The sequence below is a fragment of the Bos mutus genome, chromosome 4 (assembly GCF_027580195.1).
Source record: "Bos mutus isolate GX-2022 chromosome 4, NWIPB_WYAK_1.1, whole genome shotgun sequence".
NCBI classification, from domain to species: domain Eukaryota; kingdom Metazoa; phylum Chordata; class Mammalia; order Artiodactyla; family Bovidae; genus Bos; species Bos mutus.
The window spans coordinates 86,502,076-86,529,687 of NC_091620.1; the positions used below are offsets into that span (position 1 = coordinate 86,502,076).

At 40.8% G+C, this 27,612-nt stretch overlaps 1 protein-coding gene across 4 annotated transcripts in view; it reads left to right on the top strand.

The window, feature by feature from the left end:
* The window catches only part of IGF2BP3 (insulin like growth factor 2 mRNA binding protein 3), a 144,156-nt gene that overhangs the window by 82,740 nt on the left and 33,804 nt on the right, over positions 1-27,612 (top strand). For all 4 annotated transcript variants that reach the window (XM_005901257.3, XM_070369729.1, XM_070369730.1 and 1 more), the window contains 2 exons: positions 22,796-22,847; positions 22,942-23,005. In XM_005901257.3, the coding sequence (XP_005901319.1) occupies positions 22,796-22,847; positions 22,942-23,005 (116 nt within the window). The remainder of the gene's footprint in view (positions 1-22,795; positions 22,848-22,941; positions 23,006-27,612) is intronic.

Below are 27,612 nucleotides of genomic sequence, written 5' to 3' on the forward strand. Positions count from 1 at the left end.
ATCCCCTTCTCCTCCTGCCCCCGATCCCTCCCAGCATCAGAGTCTTTTCCAGTGAGTCAACTCTTCGCATGAGATGGCCAAAGTACTGGAATTTCAGCTTTAGCATCATTCCTTCCAAAGAATACCCAGGGCTGATCTTGTTCAGAATGGACTGGTTGGATCTCCTTGCCCCATTTATCATAGTTATTGAACCAACATTGTTGGGTCCTGGTTGATAATAAGCTAAAGCTCATACTTTGTTTAGATTTACTTCCTTCTTACCTAACAACCTTTATCTGTTTCTGGATCCATACAGGATTCTGCGTGACATTTCATTGTCCTGTCTCCTTAGTTCCTCCTTACTTTCCTTTTTAGTTGTTGCGGCCTCTTTGTGTTTTTGATGACTTTGACAGTTTAGAGGAGTACTGGTCACCTATTTGTAGAAAATTCCTTAGTTGGGACATGTCTGAAGTTTTTCTCGTGATTAAACTGGTTTTATGGGTCCTGGGGAGGGAGACCAGAGAGATAACATACCATTCCTGTTACATCGTATCAAAAGAGTGCATACCATCAGCATGACATCGCTGTTGATACTAACCTTGATGAAATATGTATGTTAGATTGCTCCACTGTAAAACTCCTCCCCACCCCAAACCCCCTTTCATACTGTACTTCTGGAAAGAAGTCAGCCTAGGGGAGCAGGGTGTTATGCGCTCCTCCATGAGAGTGGAGTGTCTTTGTAAATTATTAGGATTTCTTTTCCATGTATATTTATCTGTTCTCCCGCATTCATTTATTCAGTCATTTGGACTCATGGATATTTGTTTTGTTTGGATTATAATCCAGTGTTAACTTGGTTTTGTTGGTCTAGTTTTGGTTGTTGAGAACTTTCAGTTAGCTCCTGGGTCCCTAAGCACCATTGTATGTGTTTGGTGGTTTCTTGTTTGTTTGTTAAGCACTTTCTTTTTGATACTAGAAGATATTCCATAATCATCCTGTATAATTCTTGCTACAGTCTTAGAATCAGCCATTTCTCTATGGAGATTTGGCTCCTTTGGTTTGAGAATGGTATTAGAAGCCAAGATCTGGGCAGTAGTTATGACCTTTGCTACTGGGGTGCTTATTGCTTTCATCTTCTCTCCGCTGACAGAACAAGGGCACGCATGTGTATAGACTAACCTGTGTTATAAATGTCCATGAATATCAATGTGTAACCATCTATGTTAAGCTAAGTATTACTGATACTTCATTTCTTTTAATTGCTAAATATTCCATTGTGTTGCTATACCACAGTTTATCTGTTCTTCAGTTGATGGACATTTGGATGGTTTCCACTTTTTGAATATTGCAAATAATGCTGCTGTGAACATTCATTTCATATACAAGCCTTTGTGTAAGTATATATTCTCAGTTCTCTTGATAATATACTTAGGATAATTCTTGATGGAGGTGCTGAGTGATATGGCAACAATATATTTTGAGGAACTGCCAAACTATTTTCCAAAGTGACACGGCCGTTTTATATTCCTACTAGCGATGCATGAGGGTTTCAATTTCTCCACATTCTTGCCTGCAGTTATTTTCTGTCTTTTTATTTTAGTCATCCTAGAGGGTATGAAGGGGTATCATTATAATTTTGATTTGGATTTCCCTAATCGAATTTTTTTTCATGTGTGTATTTGCTATTGTTAGATCTTTTTTTTTTTTTTTGGTGAAGTCTTGTTTAAATCTTTTGAACATTTAAAAATGTGTTTTATCACTGAGTTTTGAAATTTCTAATATATATTCTGATAAAGGGTTTTTGTCAGATATTTTCTTTGCTTGCAGTCTCCAGTTTGTCTTCTTATGTTCTAAAGTGTCTTTCAAAGAATATTAGTGGTAATTCTTATTATCTTATTGATTTGCATAAACTGTGTCCTCATTCTTTAGTTACATTAAATCTTTTAACTTCAAAAATATTTCATTTTTTTAAAGCTTTCTAATGGCACCCCACTCCAGTACTCTTGCCTGGAAAATCCCATGGACAGAGGAGCCTGGTAGGCTGCAGTCCATGGGGTCGCTAGGAGCCAGACACAACTGAGCGACTTCACTTTCACTTTTCACTTTCATGCATTGGAGGAGGAAATGGCAACCCACTCCAGTGTTCTTGCCTGGAGAATCCCAGGGACGGAGGAGCCCGGTGGGCTGCCATCTATGGGGTCGCACAGAGTCAGACACGACTGACTCGACTTAGCAGCAGCAGCCACAGCAAAATGGATAGTTTAAAGCATATGCAAATGTAAAGAGCCCAGTATAATAGACTATCCCATAGACCTATCACCTGATGTTAACAACTATCAGTTTATAGTCAGTCTCATTTCCTCCCCCATCAGATAATTCTGAATAAATCTTACTAAATAAGTTTACTGATAATTATTTCGGCATGTATTTCTAAAATATAAGAACTAAGAAATAAACCAGTATCATCACACAAATTCATATTATAAAATTTGAAGCATTCAGATATTGTAGTTGCCCCACACATTTAAAAATGTTGTTTCCATTCGGTTTCTTTTTCTTTTTTTCCCCTCTGCCTCTTGATCTTTGGGTTACCCAGTCCTTTTTGTTTCTTATTTCCTTGCCATTTGTTAAGCTGCAGCTTTTGTTCCTGCCCGATCTTTTTGTTGATCAGCGGATTCATCCTTACATTATACTTTGGTTTCTCAGTCCTCTATAGCCCCGTGTATTGATAGGTAGATCTAGAGCCGTGGTCTTAATCTTGGCTGCATGTTACAATCAATTGGGGATTTTTATTAAAAAAAAAAAAATCTAGTGCTCAGGCTATATTGTAGACTAATTAAATCTGATCTCCAGGCTATTAGGACCTAGGCACAGTATTTTAGGCTTCTCAAGTGATTCTGCTGTGTTGGTAAGGTGGAGAACCACAAAAGGCTTGATCATACTCAGATTCCATTTCTCCTCCTCTCCTCCTCCTCTTCTTTTTAAGCAAGAATTATTCATAGGTGGAGGCACAGACTTTGGTCAGGAAGTGCATACCTGGTTTTCTCTTTCTGTGGTGTAGCAGCCATAGATTTTGAGAAATCTATTTCATGAAAGGCAAAGGGATTTTCTGATTTTATTATTTTTTCATTTATGAATTGAACCACTTTCATAAAAAGAAACTTTCTCAGATGAACTGTGTGGTTACCATGACATTCTGTTCTTTAAAAAATGGCAAGGTGAGTATTTGCTAATATTTATTTACCAACTTGAAGGTCTCCAGTAATAACTGATACTTTTCTTGAAACATTTTGAGTTTATAATAACACTTTCTGTTTCAGTCCATTTTTTGTTAGCTTTACTGTGGTCAAATTCTGGTCAAATTGTCTCATTTTTAGCCTCTGGGAGTTCTTTCAAGTTGGCTCCTGGGTCCTTTTGAAAATACACCTGCTGTCTTCATTATTAAAGCAAGGAAGCTGACGTATAAATAACACTGTGAACTACAAGTTTTCCTTATTTTTGTAAAGAAAATACACAGTGCTTAGATAAAATACCACACAAAAAGTCACAGTTTCAGTTGGCTAGGGGATTGAGCGGACGACTTTCTGAACATCCTTTAAGTTTTGGCTACACACATGTGGTGCACACAAAGAGGATGATACGGGCAGTGTTGTTTGCAAGCTAGTTTTGGGTACCTACCAGGTACACTGTGCGAACAGTTCATGACCATTTTTTCTTTTTTTAATGTCTGTGTAATTGGTAAAACTAATTTATCTATCTCATTTTGTGTATAGATTGTTTGTGGTCTCTTATTCTTACAAATAGGGCCCCTGGCTCCCTATTGTTTAATTAATATAGTTTTACTGAGCCGTTGTTCACATATCAAACAATTCATCTGTTTAAAGTGCACGATTCAGTGTTTTCTGCTATATTCAGACATGTACAACTGGAACCACAGTTAATTTTAGAATGTTTTTATCACCTCAAAAAAGAAATCCTGTACTCTTTAGCTATCACTCCCCCCACCCCCATCTCTCTCAGTCCTAAGCAGTCTCTAAACTTCCTCTCTCTATAGATTTGCCTGTTCTGGACATATCAGAAAATGTAGTCATTGTAGCCTTTGTGTCTGGTTTCTTTTACTTAGCAAAATGTTTTCAAGACTTCTTCATGTTGTAGTGTGTATTGCTTTTTATTGCTGAATAATACTGAGTCATATGGATATACCATGTTTGTTCATTCATCTGCCGTTGAATATTTGGGTTGATTGCATTTTTTGGCTGTTAAGAGTGATATTGCTTTGAACATTTACGTACAATTTTTTTTGCTGTGTGAACATATGTTTTCATTTCTTTTGCATATATACCAAGTAGTGAAATTGCTGAGACTGATGGTAACTCTGCTTAAGGTTTTGAGGAACTGCCAAACAGTTTTCCAGAGTGGCTGTACCATTTTACGTTCTTAACAGTAATGTATGGAACTTCTGGTTCCTCCACATTCTTTGACATTCTTGTTATTATCCAACTTTTTGATTATAGCTGCCCTAGTGGTGTAAAGTGACACCTCATTATGGTTTTGGTTTGCATTTCCCTTATGACTCATGTTGGATGTCAAGCATCTTACATGTGCTAATGTATGTGAAGAATTGAAAGAGTATTTGGAGGTTAGTTTCTGTGTGTACATAGAGCTGCCCGTGACATGGGTTCTCTGTTGCTCTGTAGAATTTCCAGTCTAATTGTTTGCAAAGTCCTGTAATTGTTTGCAAAGATAGCACCGTGAAGTACATTCTAATTCGAAAGTGAATAGATAAATGGCCTATTATAGGAAAGACAAGACCCACAGTTAAGTATAAGGTACTTACTGTGTGGAGGATGGGGGAGGGTGTGTTTGTTCAAAAAGCTGCCATAACAAATTTCCGCAGACTTTGAGAGCTAAGAGAGAACTGTCATCTCCCACAGTTCGGGAGGGCAGCAGTCTGGAATCAGTGGTGGCGAGTCTCTCCGAGCTTCTGGAGGCTGCCGGCAGTCGTGGGTGTCCCTGGGCTTGCAGTTGCATCATCCTGGTCTCTGCTAGGTGGCCCTGTGGTGCTGCTCCCCCTGTGTGTTTTGTTTCCAGTTTCCCCTCTTCTTCAGCGGGTGCCAGTCATTGGGTTAGAGGCCATTCACAGTACTGGTGGGGCTTCCCTGGTGACTCAGATGGTAAGGAATTCAGCTGCAATGCGGGACACCCAGGTTCAATCCCTGAAAGGGGAAGCTCCCTTGCAGGAGGGCATGGCAACCCACTCCAGTGTCCTTGCCTGGAGAGTTCCATGGACAGAGGAGCCTGGCGGGCTACAGTCCATGGGGTTGCAATGAGTTGGACATGACTTAGTGACGAAACCACCTCTGGTACCTGTGGACATGGATTTTTAACAGACACTCTTTAACCTAGAACAAGAGACTGAGGGACGGCATTCTAGACAATAATAAGAACCAATAAATGTTCTGTTTTTAAAATTGATGAGAGATGAGGTTGGAGAGTAATTCGTGATAATGTTTTGAACCATATTAAATTGCATGGGGTTTTTTTTTTTTCCCCCCTGAGAGCCAAGGGGAGGTTCAAGGGTTTTAAATTTAAAATTCACATAGTATAGTGGCTGTGTTTGTTGTATTCATGGCTGAATATTAATTTTGAAATAGCTTTTCTATATTTGAGGAAATCACCAGGTTATGAATCTTCCAACCCATCTTAAAAATTGGTGTTCAAATTTTTAGCACCCCCTGCTACTAGGATGTAGAGAGCTGACCATGGTTTTGCTTCTAAAATATACCCCTATAAAATAGACTTGATTCAGTGAGCAGTAAGAGACGTGGAGTTGCCATGTGGACAGCAAGTACATGGAGTTGGTACATGGAGTTTTAAACTGACCAAGTAGAAGCCACGGAACATACAGATTCCAAACCAAATATGTGCTAGATGTGGTGAGCTGTAGACAGGACTCTGGGAATCTCTGAAGTTGAAGGAAGCACAGAGGAATAGTTTGAAGAGCAGAAAATTGAGACCCACCTCTTCTCAGAGCCCCAGCATCTTCTTAAACCCCAGGTGACCCTGGTTGGTGGATAAATAGAACTTCTAAGAGGTGAATTTGCTATTTTATAGATTTGATTTCCTGAAAAGCTGACAGTTAATTAAATTGTCTTCCTCAAGTATAACTTCTGTTTGACTTTTTTTGGGGCTGTGCTGGGTCTTAGTTGTGGCATGTGGAATCTAGTTCCCTGACCAAGGATCAAACCTGGGCACCCTGCACTGGTAGCGCAGTCTTAGCCAGTGGGCCACCGAGGAAGTCCCTCGCCTTGACTGTCGATAGAACTTTGTTATTTATTAAAACCTTTACAGTTACTTACGCATGTCCACTTCCAGTCCCAGTTTATCAGTAATAGATGCTATCTAAGTTGGTACCCAGATCTTTCTAAACAGCATGAGTGAAGAAGGATCATGTTACAGTGCAAGGCGTGCAATCTGGGTGAAAAGCTCGTGCAGCAGAATTTGGTACTGAAAGCAATACTCAGGGGCTTAGTTAGCAGTTTTTAAGTATAGCAAATATATGTCTGAGCTCCAAGTAAAGCCTTGATTTTGAACACACACTGCCTGAGACTGAGAGCCTGGGTGAGTGTGGGGTCACCCTGGGGGACCTCCTGCCCCACCTGACCAAAGCATTTCAGAATGGGGAAATGCCAAGGACATTTGTATAGGCTACGTTTGTCACTAACTTGGCAGTGCTGTGATGGCTTGTCCACACCACTGGTCAAAAGCAGCTAAACTTCTGACATACATGTTTGTCACAGGGAACACTTAAGCCATGGAGGGAAAGGATTTCACTTGACTTTTATCCCCAGGCCACCCTTCTAGTCCCCTGTCCTTGTCTCAGCGGTGTCTGTGCAGTGCTGTTACGGTGGATTGGTGTGGGTAGACTCTTTCCTTCCTCTGCCCAGTCCCTGAATAATTCATGGGTGTGGCTTTGCCATTTGTTCAGTTGAACCAAAAACATGTTCCATTTTAAAGATGATTTAAAGATGGTCATTAAGGAATAAGCCAGATTTTTGGTTCAAACATTCAGTTTGTTCAGTTGAAAAAGAATGTGTTTTATTTTAAAGATGGTTATTAAGGAATTAACCAATTTTGGGTTCAATTGTTTCTCTAGCACTCTCCAGTGAGAGTCTTAAAATAGGACAGGAGAACCTTCGTTTTCTTTCTTTCTTTTTTTTTTTTTTTTTTTGTGGCCTTGAGTCATGTAGGATTTTAGTTCCCTGACCAGGGGTCAAACCATGCCCTCTGCAGTGGAAGCTTGGAGTCCCAACCATTGGACCGCCAGGGAATTCCCAACTCTCATTTCTTGGTATTACCTTTTTGGAAAACAGTGTAAAGACCAATATAATCCAATTTAATGACCTCTTTTCTTCCCTGATTGCAAGATTACTTGTTCATTGTAGAAAATTGAGAAAGTGACAAGAAGAAAAAGCCTTTTTCTCGATGGCCACATTGTAATGTTGGACTCCAGGTTTAGTCTAGTATGGTAGGTGCTTTTACAAGGTTGGGTCATGTCTGTTTATATCCTGTTATGTTTTAAGATTTTCTGTATTGGAAATTTGGGCTATGAAGTACATATCATAAAATAGGCCCCTTTAAAGCATACAATTGGGCTTCCTGGGAGCTCAGATGGTAAAGAATCTGCTTGCAATGTGGGAGACCTGGGTTTGATCCCTGGGTCAGGAAGGCCCCTTGGAGAAGGGAATGGCAACTCACTCCAGTATTCTTGTCTGAAGAATCCCATGAACAGAGGAGCCTGGCAGGCTACAGTCCATGGGGTTGCAAAGAGTCGGACAGGACTGAGCGACCAACACTTCTTTCACTTGCAGTGTTTTTTAGTGTATTCACAAGGCTGGGAACCATCACCGCTATCTAATTCTGGAACATTTTCGTTATCCCAAAGAGTAAATAAACTCACAGCATTTACAGGCACTGCCCTTCCCCTTCTAGCTTCTTCGCAGCTGCTGGCAGCCATTAATCTGTTTCTATGGATTTGCCTATTCTAGATATTTCATGTAAATGGAATTATACGTATCCTCTTTGACTTAGCCTGCTATTCTCTAGGTGCGTCTATGTTGTAATATGTACTTCATTTCTTCTTTTTTTTTTAATTAATTTTTGGCTTCACTGGATCTCTGCTGCTGCACATGGGCTTTCTCGTTGCAGAGAGCAGGGGCTACTCAGTAGCTGTGGTAGGCTTCTCATTGTAGCGACTTCTCTTATTGAGGAGCACAGGCTCTAGGGCGCACGGACTCCAGGAGTTGTGACTCACAGCCCTGGAGCACAGGCTCAGTACTTGTGGTGCACGGGTTTAGGCGCCCCTCAGCATGTGGAGTCTTCGGTATATTCCCGTACCAGGGATTGAACCCATGTCTCCTGCATTGCAAGGCAGATTCTTAGCCACTGGACCACCAGGGAAGCCCTACTGCATTTTTTCCTATAGCTCTGATAATATTCTAGTGCATGAATATATCATGTATTGTTGACCTGTTCATTAGTTCCAGTTACTATAAGACCCCATAGACCCAGTAGAAGAACTCCTGTGGATCTGGAGGACTAATTCTTATGGGAAATATTTTATCAGTATTTACTTTGGAATCAACCTTTATTTTTCTTCTCCAGATGCTATTTTTTTACTTTTAAATAAGCTTTAATTGGGGAAGTGGGACGGTCTGCTACCACTTTTGAAGGCCTCTACAATTTTGAACATTTTTCACCTCTTTTAGATAAGTCATTTCTTTTATTTCCCACAGGAATTCTGAAAAGTTTTATTTTACTCATTCTCACAAAATCAGGGGGAAATTTTTTTTTTTTACATGTAAAGTGCACCATCTACTGTATTCCGATAAGAAAGGCTTCCATTTTGAATAGACAAAATGGGAACCTAATTCTCTGCTTAGTTTCACATTTCTGATGCCTGGAAAACATTTTCTACTGGCTAGTTTCCCATTTCATGTATCATAAGCCTGGTTTCTCCTCCACTTACCAGATAGGTCTAAGGAAGGGCCGTAGGTGCGTTTGTGTCCTGATCCGCAACCTCTAGCCCTGCACACTTTGTGTCAGATATCTGGCCGGGCAGCATAGGGTGGTAGGGGTTTTTCTGGAAGCTAGCAATTTTAATTATTATTGTTCAGTTGCTAAGTCCTGTCCAACTCTTTGCAACCCCATGAACTGCAGCATGCCATGCTTCCTGTCTTTCACTGTCTTCCTGAGTTTGCTCAAATTTATGTCCATTGAGTCAGTGATGGCCATCCAACCAGCTCGTCCGTTGCTCCCCTTCTCTTTTCCTCAGTCTTTCCCAGCATCAGGGTCTTTTTCAATGAGTTGGCTCCTCTCCTCAAGTGGCCAAAGTATTGGAGCTTCAGCACCAGTCCTTCCAATGAATATTCAGGGTTGATTTCCTTTAGGATTGATTGGTTTGATCTCCTTGCTCTTGGATAAGAATCTAAAGAGTCTTATCTAGCACTGCAGTTCGAAAGCATCAATTCTTCAGTGCTCAGCCTTTTTAGACCCAAATCCCACATTCACACATGTCTACTGAAAAAACCGTAGCTTTAACTATACAGACGTTTGTCAGCAAAGTGATGTCTCTGCTTTTTAATACACTGTCTAGGTTTGTCATAGCTTTTCTTCCAAGGAGCAAATGTCTTTTAATCTTGTGGCTCCAGTCACCATCCTTAGTGAAATCGGACACTTTCCATTTTTTCCCCATGTATTTGCCATAAAGTGATGGGACCAGATGCCATGATCTTTTATTTTGAATGTTATGTTAAGCCAGCTTTTTCACTCTTCTCTTTCCCCTTCATCAAGAGGCTCTTTAGTTCCTCTTCACTTCCTGCCATTAAAGTGGTATCATCTGCATATCTGAGGTTGTTGATATTTCTCCTGGCAGTCTTGATTCCAGCTTGTGAGTCATCCAGCCCAGCATTTCATATGTACTCTGCATATAAGTTAAAAAAGCAGGGAGACAGTACTCCCTTCCCAATTTGGAACCAGTCCATTGTTCCAGGTTCGGTTCTAACTCTTGCTTCTTGTCCAGCATACAGGTTTCTCAGGAGGCAGGTAAGGTGGTCTGGTATTCCCATCTTTTCAAGAATATTCCACAGTTTGTTTTGATCCACACAGTCAAAGGCTCTAGCATAGTCAATGAAGCAGAAGTAGATGTTTTTTTGAAATTTCCTTGCTTTTTCTGTGACCCAGTGGATGTTGGCAATTTGATCTCTAATTCCTCTGCTGCTGCTGCTTCTACTGCTGCTGCTAAGTTGCTTCAGTGGTTTCCGACTCGATGCGACCCCAGAGACAGCAGCCCACCAGGCTCCCCCGTCCCTGGGATTCGCTAGGCAAGAATACTGGAGTGGGTTGCCATTTCCTTCTCCAAAGCATGAAAGTGAAAAGTCAAAGTGAAGTCGCTCAGTTGTGTCTGACTCTTAGAAATCCCATGGACTGCAGCCTACCAGGCTCCTCCACCCATGAGATTTTCCAGGCAGGAGTACTGGAGTGGGGTGCCATTGCCTTCTCCGTCTACCTTTTCTAAATCCAGCTTGAATATCTCAAAGTTCTCTCCATTCACATACTGCTGAAGCCTAGCTTGAAAGACTTTGAGCATTACTTTGCTAGCTTGTGAGATGAGTACAATTGTGCAGTAGTTTGAGCATTCTTTGGCATTGCCTGTCTTCGGGACTGAAATGAAAATGACCTTTTCCAGTCCTATGGCCACTGCTGAGTTTTCCAAATTTGCTGGCATATTGACTGCAGCTTTTCACAGCATCATATGTTAGGATTTGAAATAGCTCAGCTGGAATTCCATCTCCTCCACTAGCTTTGTTCGTAGTGATGCTTCCTAAGGCCTACTTGACTTCTCACTCCAGGATGTCTGGCTCTGGATGAGTGACCACACCATCATGGTTATCTGGGTCGTTAAGAGCTTTTTTATATAGTTCTTCTGTGTATTCTTGCCACCTCTTCTTAATCTCCTCTGCTTCTATTAGGTCCATATTGTTTCTGTCCTTTATGTGTCTATCTTTGCAAGAAATGTTCCCCTGGTGTCTCCAATTTTCTTAAAGAGATCTCTAGTCTTTCTCATACTGTTGTTCTCCTCTGTTTCTTTGCATTCTTCACTCAAGAAAGCTTTCTTATCTCTCCTTGCTGTTCTCTGGAACTCTGCCTTCAGTTGCGTATGTCTTTCCCTTTCTCCTTTACCTTTCACTTCTCTTCTTTTCTCAGCTATTTGTAATGCCTCCTCAGACAACCACTTTGCCTTCTTCCTTTTCTTTTTCTTGGGGATGGTTTTGGTCACCACCCCCTGTTCAGTGTTACGAACCTCCATCTATACTTGTTCAGGCACTCTGTCTACAAGTCCCTTGAATCTTTTCATCACCTCCACTGTACAATTTTAAGGGATTTGATTTAGGTCATAGCTGAATGGCCTTGTAGTTTCCCTACTTTCTTCAATTTGAGCCTTGAATTTTGTAATAAAGAGCTGATGATCTAAGCCACATTCAGCTCTTGGTCTTGTTTTTGTTGACTGTTTAGAGCTTCTCCATCTTCTGCTGCAAATAATCAATCTGATTTCAGTATTGATCATCCTGTGATGTCCATGTTTAGAGTCATCTCTTGTGTTGTTGGAAGAGCGTGTTTGCTATGACTGGTGTGTTCTCTTGGCAAAACTCTGTTAGCCTTTGCCCTGCTTCATTTTGTACTCCAAGGCCAAACTTGCCTGTTACTCCAGGTATTTCTTGACTTCTTCCTTTTGCATTTCAGTCCCCTATGATGAAAAGGATACATTTTATTTCGGTGTTAGTTCTAGAAGGTCTTGCAGGTCTTCACAGAATCATTCAACTTCATCATCTGCAGCATTAGTGGTTGGGGCATAGACTTGGATTACTGTGATGTTGAATGTTTTCCTTGGAAAATAACTGAGATCATTCTGTCTTTTTGGGGACTTCAACTAAGTACTACATTTCAGACTCTTTTGTTGACTCTGAGGGCTACTCCATTCGTTCTTAGGGATCCTTGCCCACAATAGTAGATACAAGGGTCATCTGAATTAAGTTCGCCCAGAGCTGTCCATTTTAGTTCACTGATTCCTAAATGTCGATGTTTACTCTTGCCATCTCCTCTTTGACCACATCCAATTTATCTTGATTCATGGACCTCGCATTCCAGGTTCCTATGCAACATTGTTCTTCACAGCATTGGACTTGACTTTCACCACCAAATACAACCGCAGCTGGGTGTTTCTGCTTTGACTCGGCCTCTTCACTCTTTCTGTAGTTACTTCTCTGCCCTTCTCTAGTAGGATATTGGACACCTACTAACCTGGGGGGCTCATTTTTCAGTGTCATATCTTTTTGTGTTTTCATACTGTTCATGGGTTTCTCAAGGCAAGAATTCTGAAGTGGTTTACCATTCCCTTCTCCAGTGGACCACATTTTGTCAGGCCCTAACTAGCAGGGACATGCTCTTCAGCCCTGGTTGTCCCACTGCTGGTCCTCGTTGATTGTGTGAAACCTTCACTGCTGTCGAGTGTTGATCAGAGGGTGGCCCGGGGTAGAGGCAGAGGCCCTGCTGGAGTGGCTGGGAAGGGGGTTCAGGGGTGGCTGGAGCCAGTGTTGGAGGACACCCAGGAATGGAGGGCTCCTCAGTCTCTCTGCTGCCAGTGGCTGCCCTGGGGCCAGTCCGCTGCCAGTTTAGCTATAGGCTATATGAATGTGAATCTTAAGATATCCTGCTGATCTCTGACTTGGTGTTTGTCAAACCAGCTCCCTCTAACTGGATCCCCCAAATGCTTATTCTCACTCCAGCCCCACTCACTAGGGGGTGTATGACAGTTCAGTTCAGAGTAGAAATAGGGGTTTGCTGTGTTTATTTTAATCACAGTATGCGTTCGTTTTGCAGCTTTAAGAAAAATTAACTATTTTTTCTATAATCTATAACTATAATGTATTGCCAAGGTCCTTCCTAGGGCCTAGAAGCAGTTCATGCAAGCAAGTACTTAGAAGCTTAAAGAAATTACTGGGAAATTGAACTTCTGATATTTACCTTAATGAGAAAGAAGGCAGATATTGAGGGAAAAGGAAAGTTTTTATTATAGTGTCCTCTTTTTGCCTTGGGTCGGAAAAAGTAGATAAGTCACTTCATTAGTTATTGGCGTTTACGCAGAAGTATATTGGCAGCTTCATCAGGCTTCTGAGCCCATGTCTTCCCCTTTTGCTGTAGTTGTTTGGAGTGGTGATCCTGGCTGTATCCACTTGGATTGCTTCTATGCTTTGATTGTGAATAATGCTGCTGTGAACATAGGTGTACGGATATCTCTGACTCCCTGCTTTCCATTCTTCTGGGTAGGTATCCAGGAGTGCAGCTGTTGGATCGTATGGTAATTCTATTCTTTTATTAGATTTTGAGGAACTGCCATACTGTTTGCTGTAGAGGCTGCACTCTTTTACATTCCTCCCAGCATGTATGAAAGTTCTAATTTTTCTACATCTTGCCAAGATATGTTATTTTCATTTTTAATTTTTTTTGTTATAGCCATTCTAGTGGTACGAAGTGTTATCTCACTGATTTTGATTTGCATTTCCTTAATGACTAATGGTTTTGAGCATCTTTTCATGTGGCACACAAACTTCTAAAAACATCCAGAAGGACCCACCCAAGCTGACAGTGGTTTCTTTTAGCACTTGGGGGAATAACTGGTTTGAAAGTCATTACCTAGTCAATAAGAAACCTAACTTTGCATCACTTAGAGAGTGTGTGTGGTAGGTGTGTGTAGCCATTATTTCTGTTAGTAAAACTATAGAACAAGTTCATGCTGGTTAATATCTTCATCTGATTGAGGTACCTAAAAATAAACTGAGCACTTGAACAGGGTGGGGAGGTTTATTGACCCAAAGAATTGATATAGTTCTTTGCCTTCTGAAAGATGATTTTGATCTTGCTGCAAAGTAAGGATTAGATTGCTTCAGTCTGAACCATTATACATCTTCTCATTGTACAGGGAAATGAGGCAGTGTATTTGACCAAGGGCTCAAGAGTGTGAGCTCTGAATCTGACAGCTGGGGTTTAAATCATTTCTCCATCACTTCACTGTCTATCCAGCTTCAAATACTGTATAACTTCTCATGTCTAATTTACCCATCTGTAAAATGGGATGTTACCTCCATGGGGTTTGTGTGGATTAAATGAGTTAAAATAGATGAAACATTTGGGACAGTGCTACCACTAGAAAACACTCAAATGTTATTACTCGTAATTTATTACCAAAAAAGGGCCAGTGTAGTTGGAGCGAGAGTGCCAGAGATGATGGGCCCCTCACCTGGAGTCTTCAGGGCTCTCATTAGGGGCTTTGTGGATTTTGTTGTTGTTGTTTTGTTTGTTTTTTGGCCACCCCACGGGCATGTGGGATCTTAGTTCTCCAGAAAGGGATCGAGCATGCACTCCTTGGATTGGAAGCATGGGAATTCTGAAGCACCAGGGAAGTCCTTATTAGGGACTTTGGATTGTATCCCAAGTACAATGAGTTGATTAGCTCAGCTTTTAAAAATTAGTCTAGCCCAGTGCTGTCCAACAGAAAGCCCGTTCAGGCCACTTATATAGTTTAAAATTTTCTAGTAGCCATGTTAAAAAAGCAAAAGAGAAATGAAAAGTATTTTTGATATTTTATTTAACCCAGTGTATTACAGTTTTAACATGTAATTAGTATTTTTAAAATTGAGATTTTGTATTTTTTGTACTAACTAGCTATTCAAAGTCTGCTGTTTGTTTTATACTTAAGTGCATCTTGGACATGGATTAGCCACATCCCCAGTGCTTAATAGCTACATGTAGACTTTGGATGATGAAGATCTATTATGAGAACAACTGGAAACAAAAGTGAATGTGGGAGACAACATGGGAGCATGTTGCAGAGAGAGATCTGGAGGCAGTGTGGTGGCAGAGAAGAAAGCAGCTGGCAGGCCCAGGGCATTAGGTAGGAGGCAGCTTGTGTAGGTGGACTTCCGTTGATGAGCTTGAGGGAAATGCAGGTGCAGTTACCAAGGCTGAGTGCACGGTTCCTAGCGTACGTGACTGTAGATGGTCTTGCCAACTTACTGTGAAATGTAGTAACAGAGGAGAAAGGGACTCACTACTGGGCTTGGACCCAGGTGTCAGGTTTCAAGCATCGCCTGAAGAAGATGATCATCTTCCTCTGTGACTTCGAGGTCTGTGTGAGTAGAGGGTAACTTGGACTGTTTTTGCGCTCAATTGCTCTAATCCCATGACTTTTATGGAATCCTAAATTACAGTCGCCTCCCCATGTAAGAGAGTGTATCTTGTGACAGTTGAGGATGGCTAGAAAGTTGTGAGGACTAGGAGATCTGTGTGCTACACTGGAGGCTGAGATTCCCCCTGGATGTTTATTCAGTTTAGCCACTCTGTTGTGTCCAACTCTTTGTGAACCCATGGACTGCAGCATGCCAGGCTTCCCTATCCTTCACTGTCTCCCAGAGTTTGCTCAAACTCATGTTCATGGAGTCCATTCACTGAGTCAGTCCATCGTCCATTGAGTTGATGATGCTATAGAACCGTCTCATCCTCTGTTGCCCTATTCTCCTGCCCTCAGTCTTTCCCAGCATCAGGGTCTTTTCCAGTGAGTCGGCTCTTTGCATTAGATGGCCAGAGTATTGGAACTTAAGCATCAGTCCTTCCAACAAATATTTAGGGTTGATTTCCTTTAGGATTGACTGCTTTGATCTCCTTGCTGTCCAAGGGATTCTCAAGAGTCTAGCATCACAGTTCAAAGGCATCAATTCTTTGCTTGGCCTTTTTTATTGTCAAGCTTTAACATCCATACATGACTACTGGAAAAACCATAGATTTGACTATGCAGACTTTGTCAGCAAAGTGATGCCTCTGCTTTTTAATATGCTGTCTAGGTTTGTCATAGTTTTTCTTCCAAAGAGCAAGCGTCTTTTCATTTCATGGTTGCAGTCACCATCTGCAGCAATTTTGGAGCCCAAGAAAATAAAGTCTATCATTGTTCTATGGTTTCCCCTTTCTAAAGCATCTAGCTGTGGGTTTTGTTTGTTTTGTGTTTGGCTGTGCCGTGGGATCTTGATTCCTTGACCAGGGATTGAGCCCTGGCCCTTGGCATTGAGAGTGTGGAATCCTGACCACTGCGCTGCCGGGGAATTTGCTCCCTCTAGGTTTTCAGTGATGAAGATGATGTGCAACATGGCTTGTCAGGTTGGCAGTGATCTGGTCTTTCTGTGTGTGTTGATCCCCTTGAGTTGAAAGTCCATTTCACAGGAATGGTTTGAATGTTACCCAAGTAGTTATAATGGTAACATTTAAGAGAAATATATATTAAGGTAGATATTTTTAAAAATTATCTTGTATTTGAAATTTGTACCATTATTTATTAGAAATGTAATTGGTACATGCAGTATAGAATTTTTGTTTTTTTAATTAATGTAGCTGGTTGTCTGTAGACAGATGTAAGAGAACAAAGTTCCTGGGGTGATTTATCCATATCTGGCAACAACTGGTTCCTGTTGCCGTAAAATGTGTTGAGCTGTATTTGTAGAAAGTTCCTTTCATGTCTGATGGCTTTTCTTCTGCTCCTGTGGGAATGAAGAATAGGCAGAATGACTTCATTCTTACAACCTCTCCTCAAAGATTGAGTTTGATTTTGTGTTCGGGAGGCTGTTGTTTTTGTGTGTGTGTCTGCGTGTGAACAAAGTGTGCTGGGGCAAAAGTATTGAATATCCTACTTTTAGTTTTAATTTTACTGGCTTTTATAATGCTTGTGACTTTGCACGTGTACTTTTTTTAAATGTGTGTGTGTCACTTCACTTGTGTCCGACTCTTTGCAACTCTATGGTCTGTAGCCTGCCAGGCTGCTATGTCCTTGGGATTCTCCAGGCAAGAATACTGAAGTGGGTTGCCATGCCCTCCTCCAGGGGATCTTCCCAGCCCAGGGATCAGACCTGCTTCTTTGTCTCTTGCTTTGGCAGATGGATTCTTTACCACTAGTGCCACTTGGGAAGCCCTTTTTATATCTTTTCATGATAAATATTTCTTTATATCACTGTAGACTTTTTAGTGAATCTAGAATTTGTTTCCTTTGCTCCCACTGAAGAGGGTGCCTAGACTGTATCCCCAACACTATCCTATCATCTTCAGAAACGCACACGTTCAGTAAGGAGGACTTGGAATCTAGGGTCATGCATGTCTTATCCATTATCTGGAGCACGGGAGCCAGTATAACATTTAGGAAGAGGTTACTTGAGACACTCCTTACGAATAATCACATCACTATGGTTAATAATCACTAATCTTGTGGGAGAATAAAGATCAGTGAAGAGATCATGAAATGACATTGCTTTCTCTTCCAGGATTAGCTCAGCTCAGGTGCTGTGGAAATGGGGACACTTTTCACAGTCTTGAGGGTATGGCTGGAGCAAGTGTGTGAGGGAGATGTGGGCAGTACCAGATCATTGATTACCTCCTGCACCAGGTAGAAGTTTGGCATTTTGAAGACACCGAAGAGAAGTAACTTCCAGCAGGAGGGCAGTTACTGGGCTGGAAGAAAGAATTCAATCAGACCCTTGCTTCAGATGATTCAGAATTGATGGGACCTGAGCAGTGGGTGTAAAGAATAAGTCATCAGCAGTAGATACATCTGCAGAGCATGGATTACACCACACCCATAGGCGGTCAGGCTTCCCTGTTGACCCAGTGGTAAAGAATCCGCCTGGCAATGCAGGAGGTACAAGAGACGTGAGTTCGATCCCTGGGTCAGGAGGATCCCCTGGAGAAGAAAATGGCAACCTACTCCAGTATTCTTGCCTGCAGATTCCATGGACAGAGGAGCCTGGCAAGCTGCAGTCCATGATGAGGTCACAAAAGAGTCGGACACAACTTACCAACTAAACAACAGCAACCATAAGGGGTCAGCTGAAATATGGTTTTAGGGAGGGTGGAAGGAGGACTTCTGTGGCAGAGGAAATCTGATGTGTAAAGTTCAAAGGAAGATTTTCAGTTCTTTATTTTGGTATTCTAGATTGAAGAGAGGCAAGAAGAACTGTTGATTATGATGGTTTCACGAATGTATACACAGAGGCAAAACTGATCAAATTTTGTGCAGTTCGTTGGGCTTCAATAATATTTCAGGGTTTAAAAAAACAAGGCTGTTATCCAGTAATATCGACCTTAGTTATTTTTAACAGCTTTATTGAGATAAAATTCACATACTGTATAATTCACCCATTGAAAGTGTACAGTTCAGTAGTTTCGAATGTTAACAGGCACGTACAGCCGTCACCGCTGTCTGTTTTAGAACATTCCCGTCCCCTCAGAGAGAAACTTCTAGCTTTGTCCTCCACCCCCACCTGCCCTATATAAACACTTGTTTACTTCTTGTCTCCATAGAGCTCTCCGTAACAGATACTTCATATGCGATATGTGGTCTTCGTGACATGTCTCTACAACATATCTCTACAGCGTGGATGAACCTTGCAAACCTTATGTTAAGTGAAAGAAGCCAAAGTTTTCCAAGGTTCATTCACGTTGTAGAGACATGTCAGTTCTTCATTCCTTTTTATGGCCGAATGAAATTTCATTGAGTAGCTGTTCCACAATCTGTTTATCCATTCATCAGCTGATGCACACTTACATTGCTCCACTTCAGTCTGTTATAAGTTTAATTCTTACTGCTCTCTGATGGCAAGCAATGATCTTTGCAGTTATCCTGTTATTCTTTCCTTGCTGTTTTCTACATTTGGATGAATATTTTAAAATAACGTTGAACATTTGGGATTTTTAAGTCCTAAATGTATAAAAAGGAAGAATTTGACCAAGACATTTCCTATGAGGCTTTAATTTACTTCAATACTTTCTTTTTCCTCCAGGAATTTAAACTCTCCAGTCATAGAGAAATATTTCCTTTCGGGTTTGAGTAAAATAAATGTACTTAGAAATAAGAATTGGGGTTTAAGAGATTCAAGAAAATGTTGGAAATGAGCAGTGCAAGAATTTTTGTTTTTAACTTCTACACAAGGCTGTTTAAAAGAAAACATTTAGTGGCTGAGCTAGATGGCTGCTGCTGCTGCTAAGTCACTTCAGTCGTGTCCGACTCTGTGCGACCCCATAGATGGCAGCCCACCAGGCTCCTCTGTCCATGGGGTTTTCCAGGCAAGAGTAGTGGAGTGGGGTGCCATTGCCTTCTCCGGAGCTAGATGGGAGAGATGGAAAATATAAGATGTTCTAGGAGCGGAGAGGAGACAAGAACCTAGGGGTGGATGGTTTCTGTGTCAGATACTAGGAACCTTTGTCCTTCTTCCTAGTGAATGCAGGGTGAGTCACAACGTTAGAACTAATCAAGTGGAAGTTGTGTTTATTCTGTGAGAGTTCCGTGGGTTGCAGTGTCGTGATAGAATTGAGTAGTCCTGTAGCATGTCTGGGTGCCTACCTGGTAGATTTAGAACTGGTTACCATGGCATTGCTCAGTCATTTAGGGGTTGGAAAACCCTTCTGGGATTTGTGAATCTGACGAGGTTACCGACAGTAGACAGACTTCTCCCATCTCTCAGTTGTGATCACCCCCATAAAGCTTTGAGTTGGCATCCATATATGTCTAGGTCAAAACCGCCTAGGTTGTGTTGTTAAATTGTTCTCATCTATGTACCAAGATTGATGCTTGACTTTTTTAGAGTTATAGTTTTTTTTTTTTTCTGGTTTTAGAGTCAGGTTTACATATAATAAAAATTTTTTACATATGATAAAAATTTACCATTTTTAACGTATAAGGGCTATAGTTTCTAATTCCTAGAGATTTTACACATGGGATAGTTGACAACCAGTAGCATTTATCGTGACTTAGGAATAAGGTGAGTAAATCTTAGAAGCAATTTTGTTTTGAATATACTAAACTTTATATAATATATGCAGTGAAAAACTTGGACATTTCCTCAATTTTAGTTAAAAACTTACTTGTATTTATTTATGTCTGTATGTATATCACACATAAATACATACTGTTTGTGTGTGTACATATATCAGTGTATATATACATACATCACTTTGCCAGCGGGCCTTTTGGAGACAGGAGTTTCATGAGCATTGTTGCAGGTTTAGTCAGCGTTGTTTATAAGTCATGAGCATTTAACTTTCATGGTGATTTCTCTTAATAGTAAAAGTTAATGTAGTATAAGCTAAATTATGTGACAACTACTGTATTTAGTGAAAAAATTGCCTTTAGGGAAAATTAATGATGTTTGTTTAAATTATCGTACTAAATTAGCACTTAACCCCTATTTTCTACACGCCTCTTCCACCATCTCTAGCCGCCTCAGTACCCCTGCCCCTCAAGATACCCAAGTTGTCTTGAAGTGAAGTGAAGTCTCTCAGTCGTGTCCAGCTCTTTGCGGCCCCATGGACTGTAGCCTACCAGGCTCCGCCATCCATGGGATTTTCCAGGCAAGAATACTGGAATGGGCTGCCATTTCCTTCTCCAGGGGATCTTCCCAACCCAGGGATCGAACCCGGGTCTTCTGCATTGCAGACAGATGCTTTACTATCTGAGCCACCAGGGAAGCCTTAAAGCTCTACTATTAGAGTGACTTTCATTTAAAAGCTAAATTTTAAATGGCAGATGTCTTCCCTGATGTTTTAATTATTTAAATTGGAATGAGTTAAATATTTTTTAAGAATTCTGTTAAGTGACACAGAAAACCATTTATTGGTATTATTAAAAATTTTTGTAGTTTAAAAAATATAAGTAGATTTCTGTTTAAAGTTTTTTTTTTTTTTAGGTATTACGTGTTGTATATTACCTATTTCATGGCATTATGGAAGGTTTCCTGTTCTTTGGCCCTTATTAAAAATTATGTCTCATCCAACATTACATGCATAGCAAACTTATCTCTAGAACAGGTAAACACTGTTATCAGAATACTGTTCCTATTAAGTTATACTAGTATTTCCTCCTGAGAACTAGTCACTTCATTTATGAACTATTTGAATGTCTTTTTTAGGTACTGGGGATAGTACAACAAACAAAAGACATTCCCATTCACACTGAGCATGCTTTCTGGTGACTGAGACAGACAAATTAAATTTTAGGTAGTCAGTTAAGTGTTATGAGTTAAAAACAAAAAACCAAACAAATGAAGCTTTATGATTTAAACAGTAGCTGTAATTTGAGACAAAGATCATTGTGCTTCTAGACCTCACCCACAGGAAATTCACCATGTCAAAGCTTACCTGTGAAAATACTAACAGTTCCATTCACAAATAGGGGTTAACCTTATTTAAAATGGAAAAACAATTAAAAGTTCATCTCCAGACAAACCTTGCTGTAGATTTCAATCTGCACTTAGGAGACAAAGTAAAAGCTTGAAATGTACCATGTAAGATAAACATTCCTTTAGAAGAAATTGCTTAAAATTTAGTAGGAAATTGCCATTAAAACTTACTCAGTGTGTTTCTTGATGGTTCACTGTGTCCTGGGGGGGCCAGAAAACATTTTCAAGGGCTGTCCTTCAAATTTTGCAATAAAATTGATGAGTAAGTGCTTTACTATAAACTAATAGAAGCTTAGTTGGTTTTACTTTTCAAGAAAAACTTGTTAACAGTTCTTAGGAGCAAAAGATAGTTGAATTTGGTTTATACTGATGAGGTATGCCTGCAGTTTATAGTATGATAAAATTTAGTGACTGTTTTCACAGCCTTTTGTTACGTCATCATGCATGTGTAATAATGCTGCTACAGGAAAGACAGTGTCCAGTTGTACTTTTTCCCAACCCATTCTAGGCTTAGAAGACTCTTAGTATAGATGCACTTCTTTTTATATTTTCTACTGTTCAGGAATTGATAAACCACTCAGATTAGTCTTTAGTTCAAGATTCCAGGCAGGATATCTTTCTTCATTTTGCTAGCCTGCCTTGAGAGTGGTCTGTTCTGATATATCCTTTAAGTTGTAAAAGGAAGTTCTTTAAAAAGGAAAATCTTAAGAAATAAGCCTTAACTTGGGCCCTTCTCCTCTGCAAGGAGAAAGTGTGACTGTGGTGGTGGTGTGTGTATGAGAAACACACGCGTCTTTGTCCTCCGGCCTCAGAACAGACGGCTGTGGCTCTGCACACTGGCTTTCTGGGCCTTTTGTTGTTGTTCAGTTGCTGAGCCATGTCCGACTCTGCAACCCCTTGAACCTCAGCACACCAGGCTTCCTTGTCCTTCTATCTCCTGGAGTTAGCTCAGACTCCTGTGCATTGACTCGGTGATGCTATCCAACCATCTCATCCTCTGTCGTCCCCTTCTCCTTTTGCCTTCAATCTTTCCCAGCATCAAGGTCTTTTCCAGTGAGTTGGCTCTTCACATCAGGTGGCCAAAATATCGAAGCTTCAGCTTCACCATCAGTCCTTTCAGTGAATGTTCAGGGTTGATTTCCATTAGGATTGACTGGTTGGATCTCCTTGCAGTCTAAGGGACTCTCAAGAGTCTCCTCCAGCAACCAGAATTCAAAAGCATCAAGTTTTCAATGCTCAGCCTCCTTTACGGTCAACTCTCACATCCGTACATCTTGGTTAGATCAACTTGAAGTCAAGGACCTCCAGAGAGGCAGGAGTGAAAACCCACCAGATGCTCTCTCTGGGGCCCTTCTCGCACTTCTGTATTCCCAAACCCCAGTTAATTTTGGGGGGCTCATTTCCATCACAATTACTTAAAAACCTTCTCCTGCCCTTGCTGATAACACGGGAAACTGAAAACTTGTAATTTTGTCTCCCCCTCCTGATAGGTGCTGGATAGTTTACTAGTCCAGTATGGAGTGGTGGAGAGCTGTGAGCAAGGTACATGTCTTCTCAATTGCTTTCAAATTTGTAAAAGGAAGAAAGTAGAAAGAAAACTAACTTCTTTTCCCTCTTCTTTTTTTTCTTCCTGTAGTGAACACTGACTCGGAAACTGCTGTTGTCAACGTAACCTATTCCAATAAGGAGCAAGCCAGACAGTAAGCAGTTTGAAACTTCTAATCTCTATGTAATAACAAGGTTGAATATAGTACTTTTATTTTGGGCTAGTGGGTAGCAGACAACTTTATTTTGTGAAGTTTGACCTTGCAAATCTTTGTAAGTTTGAACGTCTGTTAAGAATCTACATCGGTTAAAGTTTTATTACATTTTCAATATAATGTTAATGCCAGTAATAGTTATTTTATGATGCTGAATTATATCCTGTTTGCAAAGTGTTCTGCACGTGGATATCATTGCCAAATTACATTAATAGACCTTTTTTCCCTTTATTATTTGTATGATACATACATTCCTACTGTTCTACACAAAGCTGGTAAGTTGATCATGTGTTAAACCAACACCAGTGTTAAATGTTAAGTTTACCTGTTACTTATTTTTCTCATGATTACCAGATGTCATTTAGAAGTGTGTAGGCATGGCACTAATGTAATTTGGTGGAAAAAAAATATTCCAGTGCAACAGACAGGCAAAATTTCACAGATCAAAAAATTTCCCCTAGGAAAAGATAATTCTGTTGGCTTGGAAATAATCTAACGAACTGACCACTGGAGAGAAGAAATGAGGTGCCCGCAAATACTGCTTCTGACTGGGCTGCTCAGAACAGAGACGCGGAGGGATGCGCCCGCGGTGCAGGGTCGCGCTCAGTGTTCAGGCGGAGCCAGCCTGTCCTCTCTATGGGGGAGCAAGGGCCGTGGCTGACTGACCCTGAGCCCTAAAGGGGATGGGCAGAACCAGCGGCACGAGTGGGAAAGAGCTAGGTTACCAAAGGCAGCACTCGCCCATGGAGGGCCAATGAGAAGGAAGATAGGGCTGGGGAAAGAGATGGAAATCTGCATAACACAAGGGGAACTTTTGTTTTTAAAAGTCAGTAATATTTACATGGTTCGGAATTTTTAAAGTCTAGATGCGTATGCTGCATATCTTCCCTCCAGTGTTGTTCTCCGACCACTTGCCTTTGCTTCCTCGGAGATAACCATATAGAAGACTAGAACATCTGTGTGTTCTTCCTCCTGTTTTACACAGATGATACCATAGCATTTGAGGGTTTTAAACGTATATAACATCTCTCTTATAGTTGCATAGAATTTGGTTGTATAGATGTGGAATGTCTTAGTCTCAAATTAGATTTCTAAGTCTCTTGCAGTTGTGAACAAAGATGTAGTGAACCCCTTTTGCAGTCATTTTTCAAGTGTATAAGTACAGTCATAGGTTAAATTCTTAGAAGTAAATTTGCTAAGTCAAGAAGGATGTGCCTTTTTTGTTGGATATTGATGAGTTATCCTTTCTAGATCTTAAATGAGTTTAAATTTCCCCCCAGCACTACGAGAGTGTCCATTTCTCCTTAACTTTCACTAACACAGGGCTTTATCAAACCTGGCCTATCAAGTGAGTAAAAAGTAGTATCTAATCATGTTAATTTCACATTTTCTCAGAAGCCAGACTCGAGATTCACTTTTAACACTTTGAGACTTTCACTGTATATTAAAAATTTTTTTTAAATTGAAGTATAGTTGATTAGTAGTGTTGTGCTAACTCCGCTTTATAGCAGAGTGACTCAGTTGTGCACATATATGCATTCTTTTTTCAGTATTCTTTTCCATTATGATTTATCTGAGGAGACTGAATATAGTTCCCTGTGCCAAACAGGAGAACCTTGTTTGCCCATTCTAAATGTAACAGTTGGCATCTGCCAACCCCCAATTCCTGGTCCATCCCTCCCCCACCCTTAGCAGCCACAAGTCCAGTCTCCATGTCTGTAGAGACTCTTTAACAGATTTTAAAATATTCAAATGTTCCTTCTCTTTGTATCTTTCATTTATTTAACATAAATGTTAGCAGTTTATGTGCTTAGTCGCTTAGTCGTGTCCAACTCTTTGCGACCCCATGGACTGTAGCACACCAGGCTCCTCTGACCATGGGGTTTTTCAGGCAAGAATACTGGAGTGGGTAGCCATTTCCTGCTCCAGGGGATCTTCCTGACTCAGGGATTGAACCTGTGTCTCTGGAGTCTCCTGCATTGGCAAGCAGATTCTTTACCACTGAGCCACCTGGGAAGCCTCAACAGTTTATATGGAGACACAGAATTGTAGTATGAGTTGTGAAATAAACTGATTTCTCACAGAGTTTATTCTTTAATCATGGTATGAGAGGAGCAACAGGAAAATGTCGCATTTTATGTCTGAAGTAGAGTGAGGGTGAAAGTGTGCAGTGAGAAAGACAGGTGCTCCATTCATTTACACGATTCAGTTTGTGTAAAGAGCTCTGCTAAGTACTTGACAGAGCCAGCTCTCTGGTAGATGGAAAATAAGGGATGCCATGATAAACCCAAGGATATTTGAGGGTTGTCGGAGGCCAGTCCCAATTGCCTTACTTGATGATTTATTATCTGAGGCTAGCTTGGTAAAGAGGGAAATGCTTAGTGTAACAGTTATTTAGCCATATGGGAGAACGTCTATTGGAGAATACCTACATAGCTTTACATAGCTTTGAAGAGATTTAAAGTGAACTTGGATGGGGACAGGTTGACACTTAGCACCCCTACCCCCTTAGAAAAATTCCGAAGCATTAGGTGTATAGGCACGGGGCAGACTGCCCATCAAGGCAGAAGACATGCCTAGCAAATATGGAGACGTTTTAATTCTAAAAGTACTTTGTAATGATTGTTAGAGATTGTCAGGATCCTGTGGATCACATGAGGGAGGAAAAGACTGTTAGGAGTTTGTGGTTGACGTAACTATAGCATCTAAATAAATGAGCTGGGCATCTCCAGGAGGGAAGGTCATCATGTCCTTTATTCTGGTAGCCAGTCCATTACCATTCATTGAGTGTCAGCTGTTGACCAAAGGTTGCCAGTGAATAAAGGCAAAGTTTCTGTCCTCAAGGGTGTGCCCCTGGTGGTGGGAGAATATTTGGAGAGGGATTACTTGATTTAATTCTTGTCCAAGTTGAATTTTCCTTCAAAGAATCCTGGGTTTTCTCCACCTGAAGAATTTCAAAGATCAAAGAGAATTAGACAATAAGTGAGTATTCATAGGACGTTAACAGAATGGACAAATAGTTTTGTGGACAGTGTTATGAAAGCTATTAGTTTTCTAGTAAATTTTTTTTTAAAGATAGGAAGTGCACTATCATTTTTAAAGGAGAATTAATTGTATTTGAAAGGCATTTGATAAAGTGGAAAAAGCATGGACTCTGAGGTCAGGCAGCTCTGACTGTAACCTTAACCTCTCTGAGTGTCTTTTCTCAGCTACAAAATGAGGGCTGACAAGAGACGAATATGTTTGTGTATATATGCCCACATATATAGACAGTGGTCTTACCAAATGGCCTGGCGCCCAGTAAATAACCCATTGGTCCTGGGCACGCACAGAGCAGCTAGTCGTGCCTTGCGCAGGGGAAGGCTGATCCATTCGGGACTTGTCTGCTGAGCCCAGCGAGCCTGTTCTCTGGGCTCCACCAAGACTGTCTGCTGCCTAAGCTAAGCTGGCATGATTTCTTCCTGCCTTTCCCATGGCAGCCATCCAAAGCTTACTTCTCTAGGTGATAAGGGCTGAGTTGACATTCTCAGTTGACGTCTTTAGCGTGTGTTAACATAGGCGTCTCTGTAACTGGGATGTGCTTGCGCAGGTGTGAGTAGAGTGTGGAGACTAAGAGGGTTCATTTCCAGAGTCTGGTTCCATGGAATGGACTCCTTGTGACACTTTTCTAGCTGTGACTCTGCTCAAGTTAATGTTCCTTAATATAATCCTGTCTGTGAGATGCAAAGGTAGTAAGGCAATAGCTATTAAACGTTTTCCCAGTATTTTTCACTGCTGTAGAGAATGCCCTGTTATTGTACAGGATGCTTCATTTCAGATAATAACTGGGATTATTATAACCCTCAGGAGTTAGAGACCTAGTTCAAAAGCCTCTTTTTACTTAAAGCTTTATGAGTGACACACTTCTTTTTTTTTGGTAATGAATGACACTTTTAAGAGGATTCCTCAATAAGGCTATGTCTATAGGACAGAATTTAACCTGGAAACTCCTGCCATCTTGTGGCTAAGAAAAAAATCAAAAGTTAGCAGTGCTAATAGTACTAGGAAATAATATATTTGTTTTAACCACAAGCCTCAAATTACTAATGTCTTAGAATAATAAATGAGTAAAAATAATGAAAACTTATTTAAATCAGGAATATGTATTTAGTGTTTCTTGTTCCTGGAAGCAAGACAGACTTGGATCTCATGGGTACGCTATTCCTTCCATCTTCTAGGGATGCTCAGATAACAAAGACTCTAATTCACTGGAAGATTTGTCATGGGTGACAAAGAAATAACCCTTCAGAATTTATACATATTAGTTATTTTTTTATTTTAGAGTTACTATTTCTTTTCTTTTCTTTATGTATTTAGGGCTGTTTATTATCTAGGTCAGTTCAGTCCAGTCCCTCAGTCGTGTCAAGCTCTTTGCAACCCCGTGGACTGCAGCACGCCAGGCCTCCCTGTCCATCACCAACTCCCAGAGTTCACTCAAACTTACGTCCATTGAGTCGGTGATGCCATCCAACCATCTCATCCTCTGTCGTCCCTTTCTTCTCCTGCCA